General features: G+C 51.0%; 2 protein-coding genes across 3 annotated transcripts in view; one reads left to right on the forward strand and one right to left on the reverse strand.

Moving 5' to 3' along the window:
- The window catches only part of TGFB1 (transforming growth factor beta 1), a 16,191-nt gene continuing 1,664 nt past the window's right edge, over positions 1 to 14,527 (reverse strand). The window contains exons 2-7 of one of the 2 annotated variants that reach the window (XM_069550818.1): positions 11,428 to 11,588; positions 10,110 to 10,227; positions 7,967 to 8,044; positions 7,666 to 7,813; positions 1,836 to 1,989; positions 1 to 1,125 (exon numbers count right to left, since the gene is read on the reverse strand). In XM_069550818.1, coding sequence (XP_069406919.1) covers positions 967 to 1,125; positions 1,836 to 1,989; positions 7,666 to 7,813; positions 7,967 to 8,044; positions 10,110 to 10,227; positions 11,428 to 11,588 — 818 coding nt within the window. In that variant the 3' untranslated portion in view covers positions 1 to 966. Of the gene's footprint in view, positions 1,126 to 1,835; positions 1,990 to 7,665; positions 7,817 to 7,966; positions 8,045 to 10,109; positions 10,228 to 11,427; positions 11,589 to 14,527 lie in introns of both variants that reach the window. The other variant, XM_069550817.1, reaches the window with a different exon arrangement.
- The window catches only part of TMEM91 (transmembrane protein 91), a 24,696-nt gene continuing 23,155 nt past the window's right edge, over positions 12,987 to 14,527 (forward strand). The window contains exon 1 of the mRNA XM_069550822.1: positions 12,987 to 13,278. The gene's annotated coding sequence lies outside the window, so the exon portion shown is untranslated. The remainder of the gene's footprint in view (positions 13,279 to 14,527) is intronic.

Here is a 14,527-nt window from a genome sequence, read left to right on the forward strand (position 1 = left end):
TTTGGTCCAGTAAAACTTTATTTACAGAAACAGGCAGCCCGTCAGAATTTGCCTCGGGAGATAGTTTGCCAACCCCTGCTTTCTTGAGCTGTGGGGAGAATGCCGTGAGCTAGAAGCTCCATACCTGGCATGGAGAATTGTTGTTATTACTCTCTGGCCTGTGAGTGTTACTTTCTGACTCAGATCTTAACACCCTTCCCTATGCCCCTCCCTTCTAACCGCACTGGTCTCTTTCCTGTGTAGCTTACCCCAAGTTCGACTTCACTTCCAGGCCTTTGCTTTTGTTCACCTACCAAGAACACCCTCCCCCATCCTCCTCCAAGCTGCCATTTTGGCTTCCTTCAAGTCCCAAATGCCACCTCCTCCAAGAAGCCCTCCCTCCTCCCCAAAGCCATCTCTAGCCCATCCTGCTTTCCTGTTTTTGCACAATGCTACTATGTCTGTCTCCTCCCCAGAAAGTAGGTTCTTAGTGGGCAGGAACAATTCCTTAACCTCTCTGGGCTTCGGTTTTCTTAAAGTGGGTATTATCAATCTCTTTATCTCAGAGCTTTGTTATGGTGGTTTCAAAAGTTAATTAATGTAAGACACTTAAAATAGGGTCCAAGATGCTCAGTCAAGAAACCTAACAATAAATAAATCTAAATGTTCAGTAGCAGTGAGGAACATAACAAGCGCAAAGGAAGTTTTTGTGTGAAGAGGGGCAAATAAATGGTGGACAAAGACAGGAGGAGGCAGATGGAGGTGGGGGGGTGAGAGAACGTCGGAAAGGAGAACGCCGTCTGGCGCCCAACGACACAGAGACCCAATCCTCTCGCCACCTTTAATGGACCCCAGGTGGGCTTGATGGGGGGGGGGCCGGGGTGCTGTGTCCTTAAATACAGTCCTGGTGAGGCGGGCGGGGGCGGGGCCGGGCCTGCCGGGTGGGCGGGGCCTATGGGGCGGGGGCTGTTGGGGTGGGGCGGGGCCTCAGCTGCACTTGCAGGAGCGCACGATCATGTTGGACAACTGCTCCACCTTGGGCTTGCGGCCCACGTAGTACACGATGGGCAGGGGTTCCAGCGCCTGAGGCACGCAGCACGGCGCCGCCGATGCGCCCGGGTTGTGCTGGTTGTACAGGGCCAGGACCTGCGGGGCGGGTGCGCGGGGTCAGGGTTGGGGGTCGTGGGGAGGATGCCGCCACCCTGCCCGCCTCTCCCCATCTCCCCTTGTCTTATCTCATTCCGTGTCTTTCTGATTCTCTGCCTCTCCCCATGTTCCACTCTTGGCTTGTATCTCACTGTCTTTCTCCTTCCATTTTCCGAATTCTCTACCCTCCTGCCTTTTGCTCTCTCATCCGTCTCCTTTTCTTTCTCCTTCCATCTCCCCACCTCCTCCCTTGCCCAAGTTACCGGTCTCCACAGGCTAAGTCACATTAGTCGTGTCCGACTCTGTGACCCCATGGACTGTAGCCTGCCAGGCTCCTCTGTCCATGGGGTTTCCCAGGCAAGAATACTGGGGTGGGCCGCCATTTCCTTCTCCAGGGGATCTTCCCGACCCAGGGATTGAACCCACGTCTGTCTCGTGTCTCCTGCACTGGCAGGTGGGTTCTTTAGCACTAGGTCTCCCCGTGTCTCTGTCTCCCACTGCCTTGAGTCTCTAACTTTGCAGACCCTGCCTCGAGCTTTTCTCCCATCCCATTATCACCTCCCCTCCAACCTTCCTCTCCCCTGTATTTCTGACTACCATCTCGCCAATTCATCTGATTTGACCTCTCTTTCTCCCTCTCCTCCCTGGGTTTCTGCTACCCCCATCCCACCCCAAGCTGGGGTGCAGGGGGTGTCGGGCTCCGGACACACCTTGCTGTACTGCGTGTCCAGGCTCCAGATGTAAGGGCAGGGCCCCAGGCAGAAATTGGCGTGGTACCCCTTGGGTTCGTGAATCCACTTCCAGCCCAGGTCCTTCCGGAAGTCAATGTAGAGCTGACGAACACAGCAGTTCTTTTCTGTGGAGCTGCAGGCGGGAGGGAAAAACACCGTCAGGAGAGCAGAAGGCTGCCCCTCTTCCCCTGCAGTGGGTGTGTGTCACCCTGGTTGCCCTCCAGCACGGTATCCAACTTGGTCTCCCTTGCACTCTCTGTGGCAATAACAGAAATAACTGTAGTAATAGCAGTGATCATCGCTAACACTGATAAAGCACTTCCTCTAGTCCAGCACTGCACTAAGGGCATCCTCATAAGCATCATCTCAGGCAGCGCTCAAATCACACCTGTAGGGCGCTAAAGGAGGAGTTCCCAGGGAGACATCCAGTAGTTAAGACTCCAAGCTTCAATACAACAAAAAAAGAAACAAAAAACAAACAAGCAAAGACTCCAAGCTTCCACTGTAGGGCACATGGATTCGATCCCTGGTCAAGGAAGTTCCACGTTGCATGCTGCACAGTGCAGCCAAAAAAAAAAAAAACCCAAGCCAAATGACTGTCCACAGGGGACAGCTACACAGATCACACCGCATCTACACGCTACAACATAAACAACACAGCGCAGGTCCATGTGTACTGACATCTAAGTGTGCAACAAATGTTTACTGAACTACTGTGTGTTGGGCTGGGGTCTACTGCGGACTCAGTACGAATGAAACAGACAAAGCCCTGCCTTCTGGGGCCACATACTAGAGACTATCATGTTGCCCCTCTGCTCTGAACAAGCACAATGCCCAAGTCCTCGCCACAGGCTCAAGGAGCTACCAGATCTAGCTGATCTCAACCCCCTCCCCACTCCCCCCTCACTGTCCTCTGGCCCCTTTAGCATCCTTGCTGTTCCTGAGTCCCAGTCCAGGACCTTTGCACGTGCTGTTCCTTCTGCCTGGCTTGCTCTTCCCACAGATACCCTCTCTGGCTCTGTTTCTTCACTCCATTTATACATGTGCTCAAACATACTCCACATGTCTTCCCTCCTACAACACTGGGTGGCATGCAGTAGGTGCTCAATAAATATCAGTTAAACAAATGATGTCATTGTGTCAGAGACCTTCCTGGATGATCCTTCCCCAAATACCAATCTAAATAATTGTTAATTGCTAGGGACTTTCTGGGCAGTCCATTGGTAAAGACCCTGTGCTTCCAATGTAGGGGGCATGGGTTCGGTCCCTAGACAGGAAAGATCTCACATACCATGAGGCACAGCCAAAAAAAAAAAAAAAAGATAGTTAATTCCATTTAGCGTAATAACGACATTTCAGTTCTGCAAGGAAATATACCAATGTCTGCAATTGAAAGGGGGCGAATCTTAACACCTGTTGATCTAGATGAGAGTGTATGGGGGTTCATTTTACCATCCTGGTTGCTTATACATTTGAATGTTTCCATAATAAAAAGTTTAAATCAGAATAGGAAAAACAAATCACCACAATGATTTCTTTCTTTCCTCTTCCTTGGATTTATATTCCTTCTTAGAACTTACTGCCACCTGCTCTTTTATTAGAGATTGATCTCGTCCTTTCCTGTCTTCCTCTGAGGACAGGACTTTTTGTCTATTTTGTCCCTAAAGGTGTCCCCACTGCCTACAATAGTCACCAGCACACGGCAGGTGCTTAGCAAGTGTTGGCTGTATAAATTAATTGATCAATATGTTAGACTTTTCAGAAGCACATCAGAGAATGGTGGTGGGTAAGACGACTGCCATGTACTCATGATCTCTGTCCCAGGCTCAGATGCAAAAGTCAGTCCTCGGGATTCCCTGGTGGCTCAGTGGTGAAGAATCTGCCTTGCAATGAAGGAGGCAGGGGTTTGATCCTTGTCTGGGAAGACCCCATATGCTGTGGCGTGATGAAACCCTTGTAGCACAACTATTCCTACTGAGCCCATGTGCACAACTGCCGGAGTCCGTGCACTCGAGAGCCCGTGCTCTGCAACAAGAGAAGCCACTGCAGTGAGAAACCCACACACTGCAACCAGAGAAAAGCCCACACGAATATAATAAAAGTCTGTTTGGAGGGGGACTGAGGGGTCAGAACTGGAGAGTCTTTGAATATCCTTTCTAGGTTTGGTCCATGTGCATGTATTTTCCTATTTAAAAATCGATACAGAATTTCCTACAAGGCAAGTTGTCTCCTGTTTTTTTTAAATATGTATTTGGCAGGTCTTCCAGGCAACAGGCGAATTCTTTGGTTGCTATATGAGGATCTTAGTTCCCTGACCAGAGATCAAACCCTGGCCCCCTGCATTGGGTGTGTGGAGTCTTAGCCATTGGACCACCAGGGAAGTTCCAAGGCAGGTCTTATATTATTATTCCCATTTGAAGGAGGAATAAACTGAGCCTTAGAGAAAGGGGAATGTTGTCTGTTCAAATGTAGGCTGTAGGTGGTAGAGCTCAGGGCCAGAGGTCTCTGACTTCATTTGCCCAGCACAACTAAGTCAGTTCAAGCAGAGCGGGAGAAGGCGATGCCACAGGCTCTCCCAGGGCAAGACAGGGCCTTTTCAAGAGCCACAGGACCTCTAGAAGGAAGTCAGGAAACTAAGATTCCTGTGAGCTCAGCCTGGTCCCTCCTCAGTCTGATTAGACCTCAGTTCCTTCATCTATACAAAGATGCAGAGGACGTCAGATCAAATAAGATATTGTTAAGGGCCAAGGAGACATCAGGAAGTCCATGGATAGGCTCAGGGAGGGGTCTGAGCTCTCTAAACCATGCACACAGATGTGTGTTGTTGTTGTTTAGTTGCTAAGTCATGTCTGACTCTTCTGTGACCCCCTGGACTGTAGTCTGCCAGGCTCCTCTGTCCATGGGATTCTCCAGGCAAGAATACTGCAATGGGTTGCCATTTCCCCCTCTGAAGGATCTTCCTGACTCAAAGATCAAACCTTCGTTTCCTGTAGCTCCTGCATTGCAGGCAGATTCTTTATCGATGAGCCACCAGGGAAGCCCACATATGTGTGTATGTATAGGCATATTCTGGGGGGAAAGGTACCTGGCTTTCAGCTTCTCAAAAAGGTCTTAGATTCACAGAAGGGGAAGAACCACTGTCCAGAAAAATCTATCATTTCTGGTCCAGCTCTGCTGGGGTGCTGAGATCCTCTGATTTGAAGTGTGCGATTCCAATACCCAACTCAGCTGCTCTCCATGTGGGGTTCCTGGAGCAGCAGCAGCAGCATCGCCTGGGAACTTGTGGGAGATGCAAGTTCTCAGGCCCCACCCCAGATGCACTGAATCAGAAACTGGGGGGTGGGGATGGCTGGGAGACAGCAGGCCACATTTAACAAGCCCTTCAGGTGACCCTGAGCTACTCTCTAACCCTGGATGTTGGGGAAAGGGTCACGGAGGCTTCCCAGTGGAGATAGTGGTTAAGCTAAGAATAACTTTATTGCGGAAAGTCTCGGACATACACCAACCCACTCCAGTAGTCTTGCCTGGAAAATTCCATGGACAGAAGAGTCTGGCGGGCTACAGTCCATGGGGTCGCAAAGAGTCAGACATGACTGAGCACAGCACAGGCATGGGACATACACAAAAGCAGAGAATCTTATATTTAACTTCTGTGTCTCTACCATCCAGCTCCAGCAAACATCAAGTCATGGTCAGTTTCACTGTATTTCTTCCCGCATCCCCTTTCTCTCCTTTGACGAATGATTTTGAAACCCACGTCATCCACCGTATTATTTCATCCATAAACTTTTCTATCTTCAAGGAAATCTAGACTACTTTACAGCATCACACAAAAAAATTAATGGTAATTCCTTGATATCATCAAATATCTAATCAGAGTCCATACTTTCCCAACTATCTCATAACTATCTTTTAAATTATTTTATTTATCTGTTTTTTAGCCATGCCATGTAGCATGTGGGATCTTAGTTCCCTGACAAGGGATCAAACCCACATCCCCTGCAATGGAAGCTCAGAGTCTTAAACAGTGGACTACCAGAGAAGTCCCAATATCTTAAAAAAAAAAAAAGTTTGAGTCCTTCCCTGGTGGCCCAGTGGTTAGGACTATGCTTCCAAGACAGGAGACATGGGTTTGATCCCTGGTCAGGTTAAGATCCTGGAAACCGTGAAGCGAGGCCAAAAAGCAAATAAGTAAATAAAAACGTAAAAACAGTCCACATACATAAAGACTCAAGTCTATACATGGCTATTGGTTGATACATCTTTTAAGATTCTTTTAAAAATCTAATAAACTCATCTCTCTATTTCATCCCTTTGTATCATATTTGTTGAAGAAACTGGGTCAGGTTTCCCAAAATCTAGATGTTGCAGGCTGCATGCCCATGGTGGCTGTTTAACTGTTTCTCTGTCCTTATATTTCTGGAAAATTGGGAGTTGGACCTACCATTATTGATGGGCTTCAGGTTTGATTTTTTGGCAAGATTTCCTAAGTGACACCGTGTCACTCACGTGGCTGGCTGCCTCTCTCTTAATGTTACAGCGGGTTGGCACTCAGACTTCAATCCATCCATTCATTCATAAGGCTGCTGGGCAGAGGGTAGGATCTAGTGATGAAGGACCTTGGAAACAGAGCTGACTTTCCAACAGGAGAAGTGCATGCAACAAAGGCCAAAGGCACCATCAAAGTACTTAGCAGAGGTGGGCCAAGGTCAGATTATTCTTCTAAATTTGCCATATTCTTAACTCTGAATTTCAAAATTCCAAGACTACAACTTCGCAGTTTTTTTTAGACTGCAATACACTGGCATCTCAAGATTCTAACACAGCAACAGCTTTCCAACTTTCTAGAATTCCCACATCCCCACTCTCGAGGATCTTGGCATTCTGTTTTTTTTTTTTTTGATCTTAGTATTCTTGAATCCCAGTATTTCAAAACTGCATTCCAGCATTCCATAGTTCTGAGCCCATCTCCCCAGAGGTTCAAGCTGCCACTTTCTAAGATCACAGGCTTCCAAGATTCTAACACGACTCTAGCACTGGGACTTCCTGGTGGTCCAGTGGTTAAGAATCCACCTGCCAATGCAGGGGACATGGGTTTGATCCCAGGTCAGGGAAGGTCCCATGTGTGCAAGCAGCAACTACTGGAGACAGAGCACCTAGAGCCCGTGCTCCTCAGCAAGAGACGCCTCCTCAACTAAAGAAAGCCCGAGCAGCAGTGAAGATTCAGTGCAATCAAGAATAAATAAGTAAGACTGAGTCCCAGCGTTCCAAGGTGCCAGTATTCTGGCTTTCACCAACTCCAACATTTATGGATGCTAAAAGTTCAACACAGGATTCCACCATTCTGGACCTAATATTCAAGGACTCCAACCTGCCAAAATGGGAGATTCCAGTCGGTCAATGGTACCCATCACAGGCAATCTTTCAGTTCTGAATTCCCAACTTCTAAGAACCCAACAGTTGTTGAATCCAACATTCTCAGATTTCAATAATTAATACCGAATTCTAACATCCTAGAATCCCAACGTTTTCAAACCCCAACCTGCCCACAGCACAGAAATCTAACACAGCGACTTTCCAATACTGAAGTCCCACATGTTCGGCGTTCCACATTCTAATAAATCTCCGATACATCCAAGGACTCCCAGTTTGCACACACTGTAGCATCCGAGGCTCGGACCTCATGCCCTGAGCCCTCCAGGCTGAAGGAGACGCTAGCCCAAGCAGAGCACCAGCCAGGTGCCCAACCTGCAGTGGCCGCTGAGCGGATGGCGAGGACGCCCCCAGCCCAGGAGGCTGCAAGGTTCACCTGAAGCAGTAGTTGGTGTCCAGGGCTCGGCGGTGGCGGGAGCTGTGCAGGTGCTGGGCCCTCTCCAGAGGGGTGGCCATGAGGAGCAGGAAGGGCCGGTTCATGCCGTGAATGGTGGCGAGGTCACCCCGGCGGCCGGAACTGAACCCTGCTTTGGTTTTGGGAGTCAGGGGGGTGGGGAGGATTGGGGACACACACACACTCAGATGGATGGATGACAGGGATAGGCAGGGGAGGACACACACACAGACAGACACACATCACTGCTAGGCGTCGGTGGGGGGCAGGGAGGGGGCCTCACCGTTGATGTCCACTTGAAGCGTGTTATCCTTACTGTCACAGGAACAGTGGGCACTGAGGCGAAAGCCCTCTATTTCCTCTGTGGGAGTGGGGAGAGGGAAGCCAGCATGAGGGGGGCAGCTCACCCATCCCTGCGGGTGGGCAGAAGAGGAAGGAAGTCGCAAACCCCTGGGGTGTGGGGGGAATCTCTTTCCTGCCCCTTCCCCTGCCAGCCCCCTCACTGCACCCTCTTGCTCCAGTTCTTGGCCTTGCAGCCTCCTTCTCCTCCTCCAGGTCTCAGCTCTGAGGTCACCTCCTCCAGGAAGCCCTCCTGGACACAGCCCCTCCCCCCACTGTGACAGCACGTTTTTTTTTTTTCTCCAAAGCACTGACCTCTGTAGCTCTGACATTTGTCTTTGGCTATTTATTCCCCTCATTGTTTTCAGTGGAGAGCAGGATACAACGGGGGCAGGGAACCTTGTTTTCTTGTTCCCTGCTGGGCCTGGCCCTCTGTCTTAAAAACAAACATCTCCTGAGTGCGCTGGGCGCCAGACCCTGTTCTAAATACTCTTTGTGCGTTATTTCCTTTAATCCTCACCAAAGTTCCCCATTTTACAGATGAGGAAGCCAAGGCCCACAGGCAGGACTGGGATGGGATGCAAGGACCTAGGCTCCTGTCCCAAGGCAGGTGCAGAAGAAAGGTTTTCCTTCTTTTTTTTTTTTAACATACAAAACAAAAAGTAACGGGTTTTATTAACATTTTTTGAAAGAACAGTGTGTTAGTCACTCAGTTGTGTCCAACTCTGCGACCCTATGGACTGTAGCCCACCAGGCTGCTCTGTCCATGGGATTCTCCAGGCAAGAATACTGGAGTAGGTAGCCATTCTCTTTTCCAGGGCATCTTCCCAACCCAGGGATTGAACCTAGTCTCCTGCATTGCAGGCGTATTCTTTACCATCTGAGTCACCAGGGAAGCCCTTTTGAAAGAATATGTATATCTAATAATCATAGCAGTATTTATCAGTTCTTATTTTTTAGATTAACCTTTACTGGAGTGTAGTTGCTGTACAATGCTATGTTTAGTTTCTACTGTACAGCAAAGTGAATTAGCTGAATGTATACATACATCCCAGAAGAAAGGTTTCTTGAATGAATGCTTTCCTAAGTACCCACTATTGTGTGGGACCCTGTATCGGGTGCTCTGGACTCAACAGTCAACTCAGGACGCTCATCCCAGTATGCACCTGCTCCCTAACCCCCATCCTTTCCTCTGGCCAAACCATCACCTCTTCCATGAGTCTCAACACAATCATTCTCACCCAGAAAGCTCTCTTGAACCCCCTCAGAGGAGTAAGGGTACCCACTCTGGGCTCCTATAGCACTTATGGCCTCCCCTGGCCATCATGGCCTGCTAGGGCTTTGGGCAAGATTTCCTGGGTATCTAGAAGTGAGTGCGGGTCCCATGAGGGCAGGCCTAGAGGTTGTCATGGTTACCTCTGATTCCCCCACCCCACCAGCATAGGGCCAGCCAGAGAGCAGGAACCTACTAGCATTTACCCCAGTGAAGGAATGAATGAGAGGGAGACTCAGAAGGGAGATGTGAGCACTGGGGCCTTCAACATGACAGGACAGACAGTCCTCTTCCAGACAGAACAGGTGTGTCAGGCTTTCCCTGGACTCGAGGCCTCTGCACAGCCTATCCCCCTGCCTTGAACACTTTTGCCCCTCCCTCCTATCCCAGGCTGGCCCCAGGCATCCCTTCGATACCCGCTCCAATATCCCCTCCTCCAGGAAGCCCTCCCTGACCTCCCAGGCTGCATCAGGCACTTCCTCTGGGCTCCCCATCCCAACCCTGCCCACACTGGGACATTACTACCTGGTTTTCAGGTCTTTTCCCCAAGTCCCCCAACCCAAGCAATGGAGCACAAGCTTCCTGAAGGTCAGGATGAAGCTGTTTCCGTCACTTCTGTGTCTCCAGCATCACCCAGCACAATGCAGGTGCTCAAGAAATAGATTAACCATTAATCACTCAGGTGTGAGTGTCTGGGAGGAGGGCCAGGTCTGGGCTCTTCAGCACCAACACAAGGCAGGGGGTGCTAGGCAGGGTGGTCCCAGGACAAATAATGGGTTACAAAATAGAGGTGGGGCAGACAAGTGGTCCTCACCTCTGTGGGTCAGCCACTGCCGCACAACTCCAGTGACGTCAAAGGACAGCCACTCCGGTGAGTCGCTGGGGGCGAGCAGCCGGTTGCTGAGGTAGCGCCAGGAATTGTTGCTATATTTCTGAGGGATGAAGAATTGGGTGAGATAGTGGGTAGAGGCTGCCACACACACCCATGTATCCTGCACCCCTCACTCCATCTGCTTCCCAAAACGGGTCTCCACACAGTCCATCAGACAGTCCACCTCCCAGACATCCACACTGAGGGACTTCATAGAAACCACCCAACCCCATGACAGGGGACAAAGAACTCCAGGCTGGGGCTCAAGGCACCTAGGCATTTCAGCCTCCACCCTTGATTCCGGGATGGCTGTGGAAAATTCCTTTCTCTTTTTTGGCCTCAGTTTCCTCACTGATGAAATGCCCAGTTCCTTTCAGCTTGGACAGCTCATGAGGCTAAAATTCCCCTACTGACATCATAGAGGTCATTGACAATACAGCTCTGAATTCCGAGAGTCTATCGCTTTCTAGAAGTTATGTTCGAAGTCATTCCATAACTCCAGCACTTGGTGGCACCCCAAGAATTACACATTCTATGAACCCGAGAAGTTTTATGAGAGTCAAGTTCAACAAACCCAGGAGTTCGATGAGCCAGAAACCTAGACGTTGCAAACGCCTGACATCCACGAGGAATGATGACACCCTGGGAACTGGCAGCATAAAGCCGAGTTCTCTAGATTCCGAGCAGTTGATATCAAAGCTTCCTCATCGTAAGAATCTAACATCGACCACTGAATCTAACATTCCATCTGACAGGGCGTCTAGGTCACATAACCTTCAAGAAAATCCAGATTTTCTGGACTCTTCCTGGAGACTCTTCTAGAACAGAGCTATCCAAGAGAACTTTCTGTGACGATGCAAATGGGCTTTATCGGTGGTGTCCAAAATAGCAGCCACTCACCCCATGTGACTACGTGCCACTTGAACTATGGCCAGTGAGACTGAGAAACTGAATTCTTTCTTCTATTTAATTTTAATCCACTTAAATGGCCATATGTGGCTAGTGGCTACTGGGTGGGCACAGGGCGTTTTGAAAGTCTCCAACTTTTCAAAGATTCCAACTTTCCTTGTCCTGAGTTTTCAGAGTCCAGCTCCGAAAATTCCAGCTGCTAAGCATTTAACATTCTAAGGCTCTAGGAGACTCCACACTCTGTGCTCCCTCATCCTTCAGGGTTGGTCCTCGTGGACCCTGCAGCCACCAGCCTTGCAGCCGTCCTGGGACCCCCCCAGCCCAGGCCACCTTCCAGGACCCTTGCCCCCACCTGGTACAGCTCCACGTGCTGCTCCACTTTTAACTTGAGCCTCAGCAGGCGCAGCTCTGCCCGAGAGAGCAACACAGGTTCAGGCACTGCTTCCCGGAGCTCAGACGTGTTGAAGAACATATATATGCTGTGCGAGCTAGACTTCATTTTGTCATAGATTTCTAGGCAGAAAGAGTCGGGGTGGGGGGCTGTCAGTGTTTGGCAAGGGGCAGGGGAGCTAGTGTACCCCAAATCGAAGAGCTCTGGGTTGGACTCTGACCCTGACACTTTTTAGCTGTGTGACCTTAGGTGACTAGCTTCTCCTCTCTGAGTTTGTTTCCACCTCTTTATTATTATTTTAAATATTTATTTATTTGGCTGTGCAGGGTCTTAGTTGTGGTGTGGGATCTTTGGGCTTCGTGCAATGTGGGGTCTTTAGCTGCAGCATGCAAACACTTCGTTGTAGCATGTGAGATCTAGTTCCCTGACCAGGGATCGAACCTGGGTCCCCTGCATTGGGAACTTCGAGTCTTAGCCACTGGACCACCAGGGAAATTCCTCTAGCTCTTTAAACAGGGTCCTATCCATTCTTCCCTCTCATCAGGTAGGAAGTGGCCCCTCAGTACAAAGCTGGCTTGAGGATGGGGCTGCTCTGCTTGCTCAGGCCTCCCCAGCTCCTGGAGTCTCAAATGCAAGTTACGTTGAAGCAGAGAGATAAAGGGCGCTTGGATGAGACTATGGCTTTGCTGCCTTCTGTGACCCTGGGCAAGTCACATTCCCTCTTGGAGTGGTTAAATCTACTTGACATCAAGCTCTCTGCCTCCCAACCCAGGCTCTCCTAACTGAAGCACAGTGGAACTTTGGGCAGATGAATTCCTCTCTCTGTGCCAGATTCTCACCTATAAGCCAAGGACTGATGTCAGGATGCCAGTGTGAAATAGATGAGATGATGCAGATAAAGTATGTGGCACAGAGTCTGCATACAGTAGTTACTCTAATGTGTATTCAACAACCCCATGAGAAAGATTCTATTAGTATACCCATTTTATAGATGGGCAAACTGAGGCAAAGAGATGAAACAATTTGTCCCTAAGCCACACAGCCAGGAAACTACAGTGTGGGGTGGGGATTCAAACTCGGCCAGTCTGATCCGAGGCTATGCTCTTAATCCCTAGGCTATGCTCCCTCCCTGCTAATGTGGCATTATTTTTGTTATTATTAGTAGTATTTCCTCCCTTAACTGGTTATAGAAAGCCAAGTTCATTCTAGATAAGGATGGCTTCAGGGGTGGGGGAAGGGAAACAAAATTAAGAAGACTCCCAGTTCAGGAAAAATTGGGGACTGGGACTGAAGGGGGCAGGCCATGATCAACTGGAGCAGTTTCTTTAGGCCTCTGCCATGGGGGCATGGAAATGGTGGAGACATGTTGAGAAAAGACAGAGGAAGACCCTCTTGAGCGCCTCCTTCCCCCTGCTCCTCCCTCTCTTGGGGGCTGGCCCCTCTCCCTCACAAATAAGCCCTATCTTGGCCCAAGAGTTACTCAGCCGACCCAAACGGAAGGGTAGAGCCCAGGCCCAGGAGACAGATAGGGAGGAAGAGCGATACAGGGAGCAGGAAGGGTCAGAGGGAGAGATGGAGAGTAGGATATGGAGGAGAAAAAGAGAGAAAAAGGGAAGAGATGGAGAGAGAAACTAGGAGACCCAGAGAGGGACAGGGTAACACGGATGAGGGAGAGACGGAAAGGCAGAAGACAAATGCGAAAACAGACGGAGGGTTTGGGAGCGAGATGGAGGCAGAAGAGGGCTGAAGAACAACTGAAGGTGTCAGCGTTGGAAAAACCTCTCCAACGAAGGTGAAGCGTCGACGGAAAAGGTGAGACGGAGATGTGGGTGGGTAGGCTGTAGGGATGTCATTTGACTGAAGCCGCAACTGGGCGCCCAAATGGGCCTGAGACCCACACGTCTACTGCCCACGAGGGAAACTAAAAGCGGGGGGCGGGGTTCGCCCCCGAGCCTCGGGGCCCAGCGGGACGCCTGGGTACCCGCGCGGGCGCCGACAGGGCGGGCCCAGGGTAGCCCCGCCCTGAGCTGGGGGTGAAGAGGGCGGGAGTCGCCGCCGTCGCGAGGGCGGGGACCGGACCTGCCTCGTCTCGCCCCAGGCTCCGCGCGCGATCCCCGCCCCGTTACCCCCCACCCCCAACCCCGAGGCACAAGAAGGAAAGGGAAGGGAGGGCTAGGCAGCCGGACGCTGGGGTTTCCCCAGCCTCGCAGAGAGGAACTAGGAGCTTGGGGTCTAGGCTCTCCGCAGAGCTCTGCGGGGTCCTCCTGCTCCTTCCGGAAGCGCAGGCTCCTCCCCCACGCCCGCGCGTGGCACCCACGTGGGGCTTCTCCAACCCCTACCAGCTCGGTCTTTCCCCCGGGTCTCGCAGAGTCGCATCCACCCACCTATCTCTCTCTACTAAGACTCCTCACTCAGCCCTCTCCCTTCCAGCCAGCGGCGGGAGGGTGGCGGGCCCTGCTGCTCCCAGCATGACACCATCCGTCGTTCCTCTACCCCATTCCAGGTCTACCTTTCCCACGCTTACCCTCCCGTTCTGTAAACCCCTTCCCACGACCCAGTACTGTAGGTTTCCTGGGGGCGCGCGCTTCCTCTCTGGGTTTCCTCCTCTTACATTCCGTCTGGGAAATATTCAGAGCACCTCCTGGCACATCCTGGGCACCCCCCGCCCCCACCTCCTGGGCACATCCTAGGGTCTCCGCTTCTCTCCCGCTAGTTTCCCGCACCCTACAACCTCGCGTCCCCTTCCGACCTCACATTTATCACCCCCTCCCCGCCTCTCTTTCTAAGCCCTCCCCCAATCTCGCGTGTTCTTCGAGTCCTGTGCATGCGGGTCCACTCTCTCTACTTTCCTGGCACCCCTCTGGGGTTCGCTTCTGTTTTTCTGTCCTTGAATCTTCCTGCCTCACGGCCCCTGAACTCTGAGTCAGCTTTCCCCACTACCTCTCCTTTTCCAAATGCCGGGGTGCTAGTTTCTCCCAAAGCGAGCTCCCTCTCTGCAGCCCCGCTCCCACGACCCCTGCATTCTCGAGCACCCTGCAAGGGGAAGTCTTTTTCGAATGGC

This window comes from Ovis canadensis, chromosome 14, assembly GCF_042477335.2.
Source record: "Ovis canadensis isolate MfBH-ARS-UI-01 breed Bighorn chromosome 14, ARS-UI_OviCan_v2, whole genome shotgun sequence".
NCBI classification, from domain to species: Eukaryota; Metazoa; Chordata; class Mammalia; order Artiodactyla; family Bovidae; genus Ovis; species Ovis canadensis.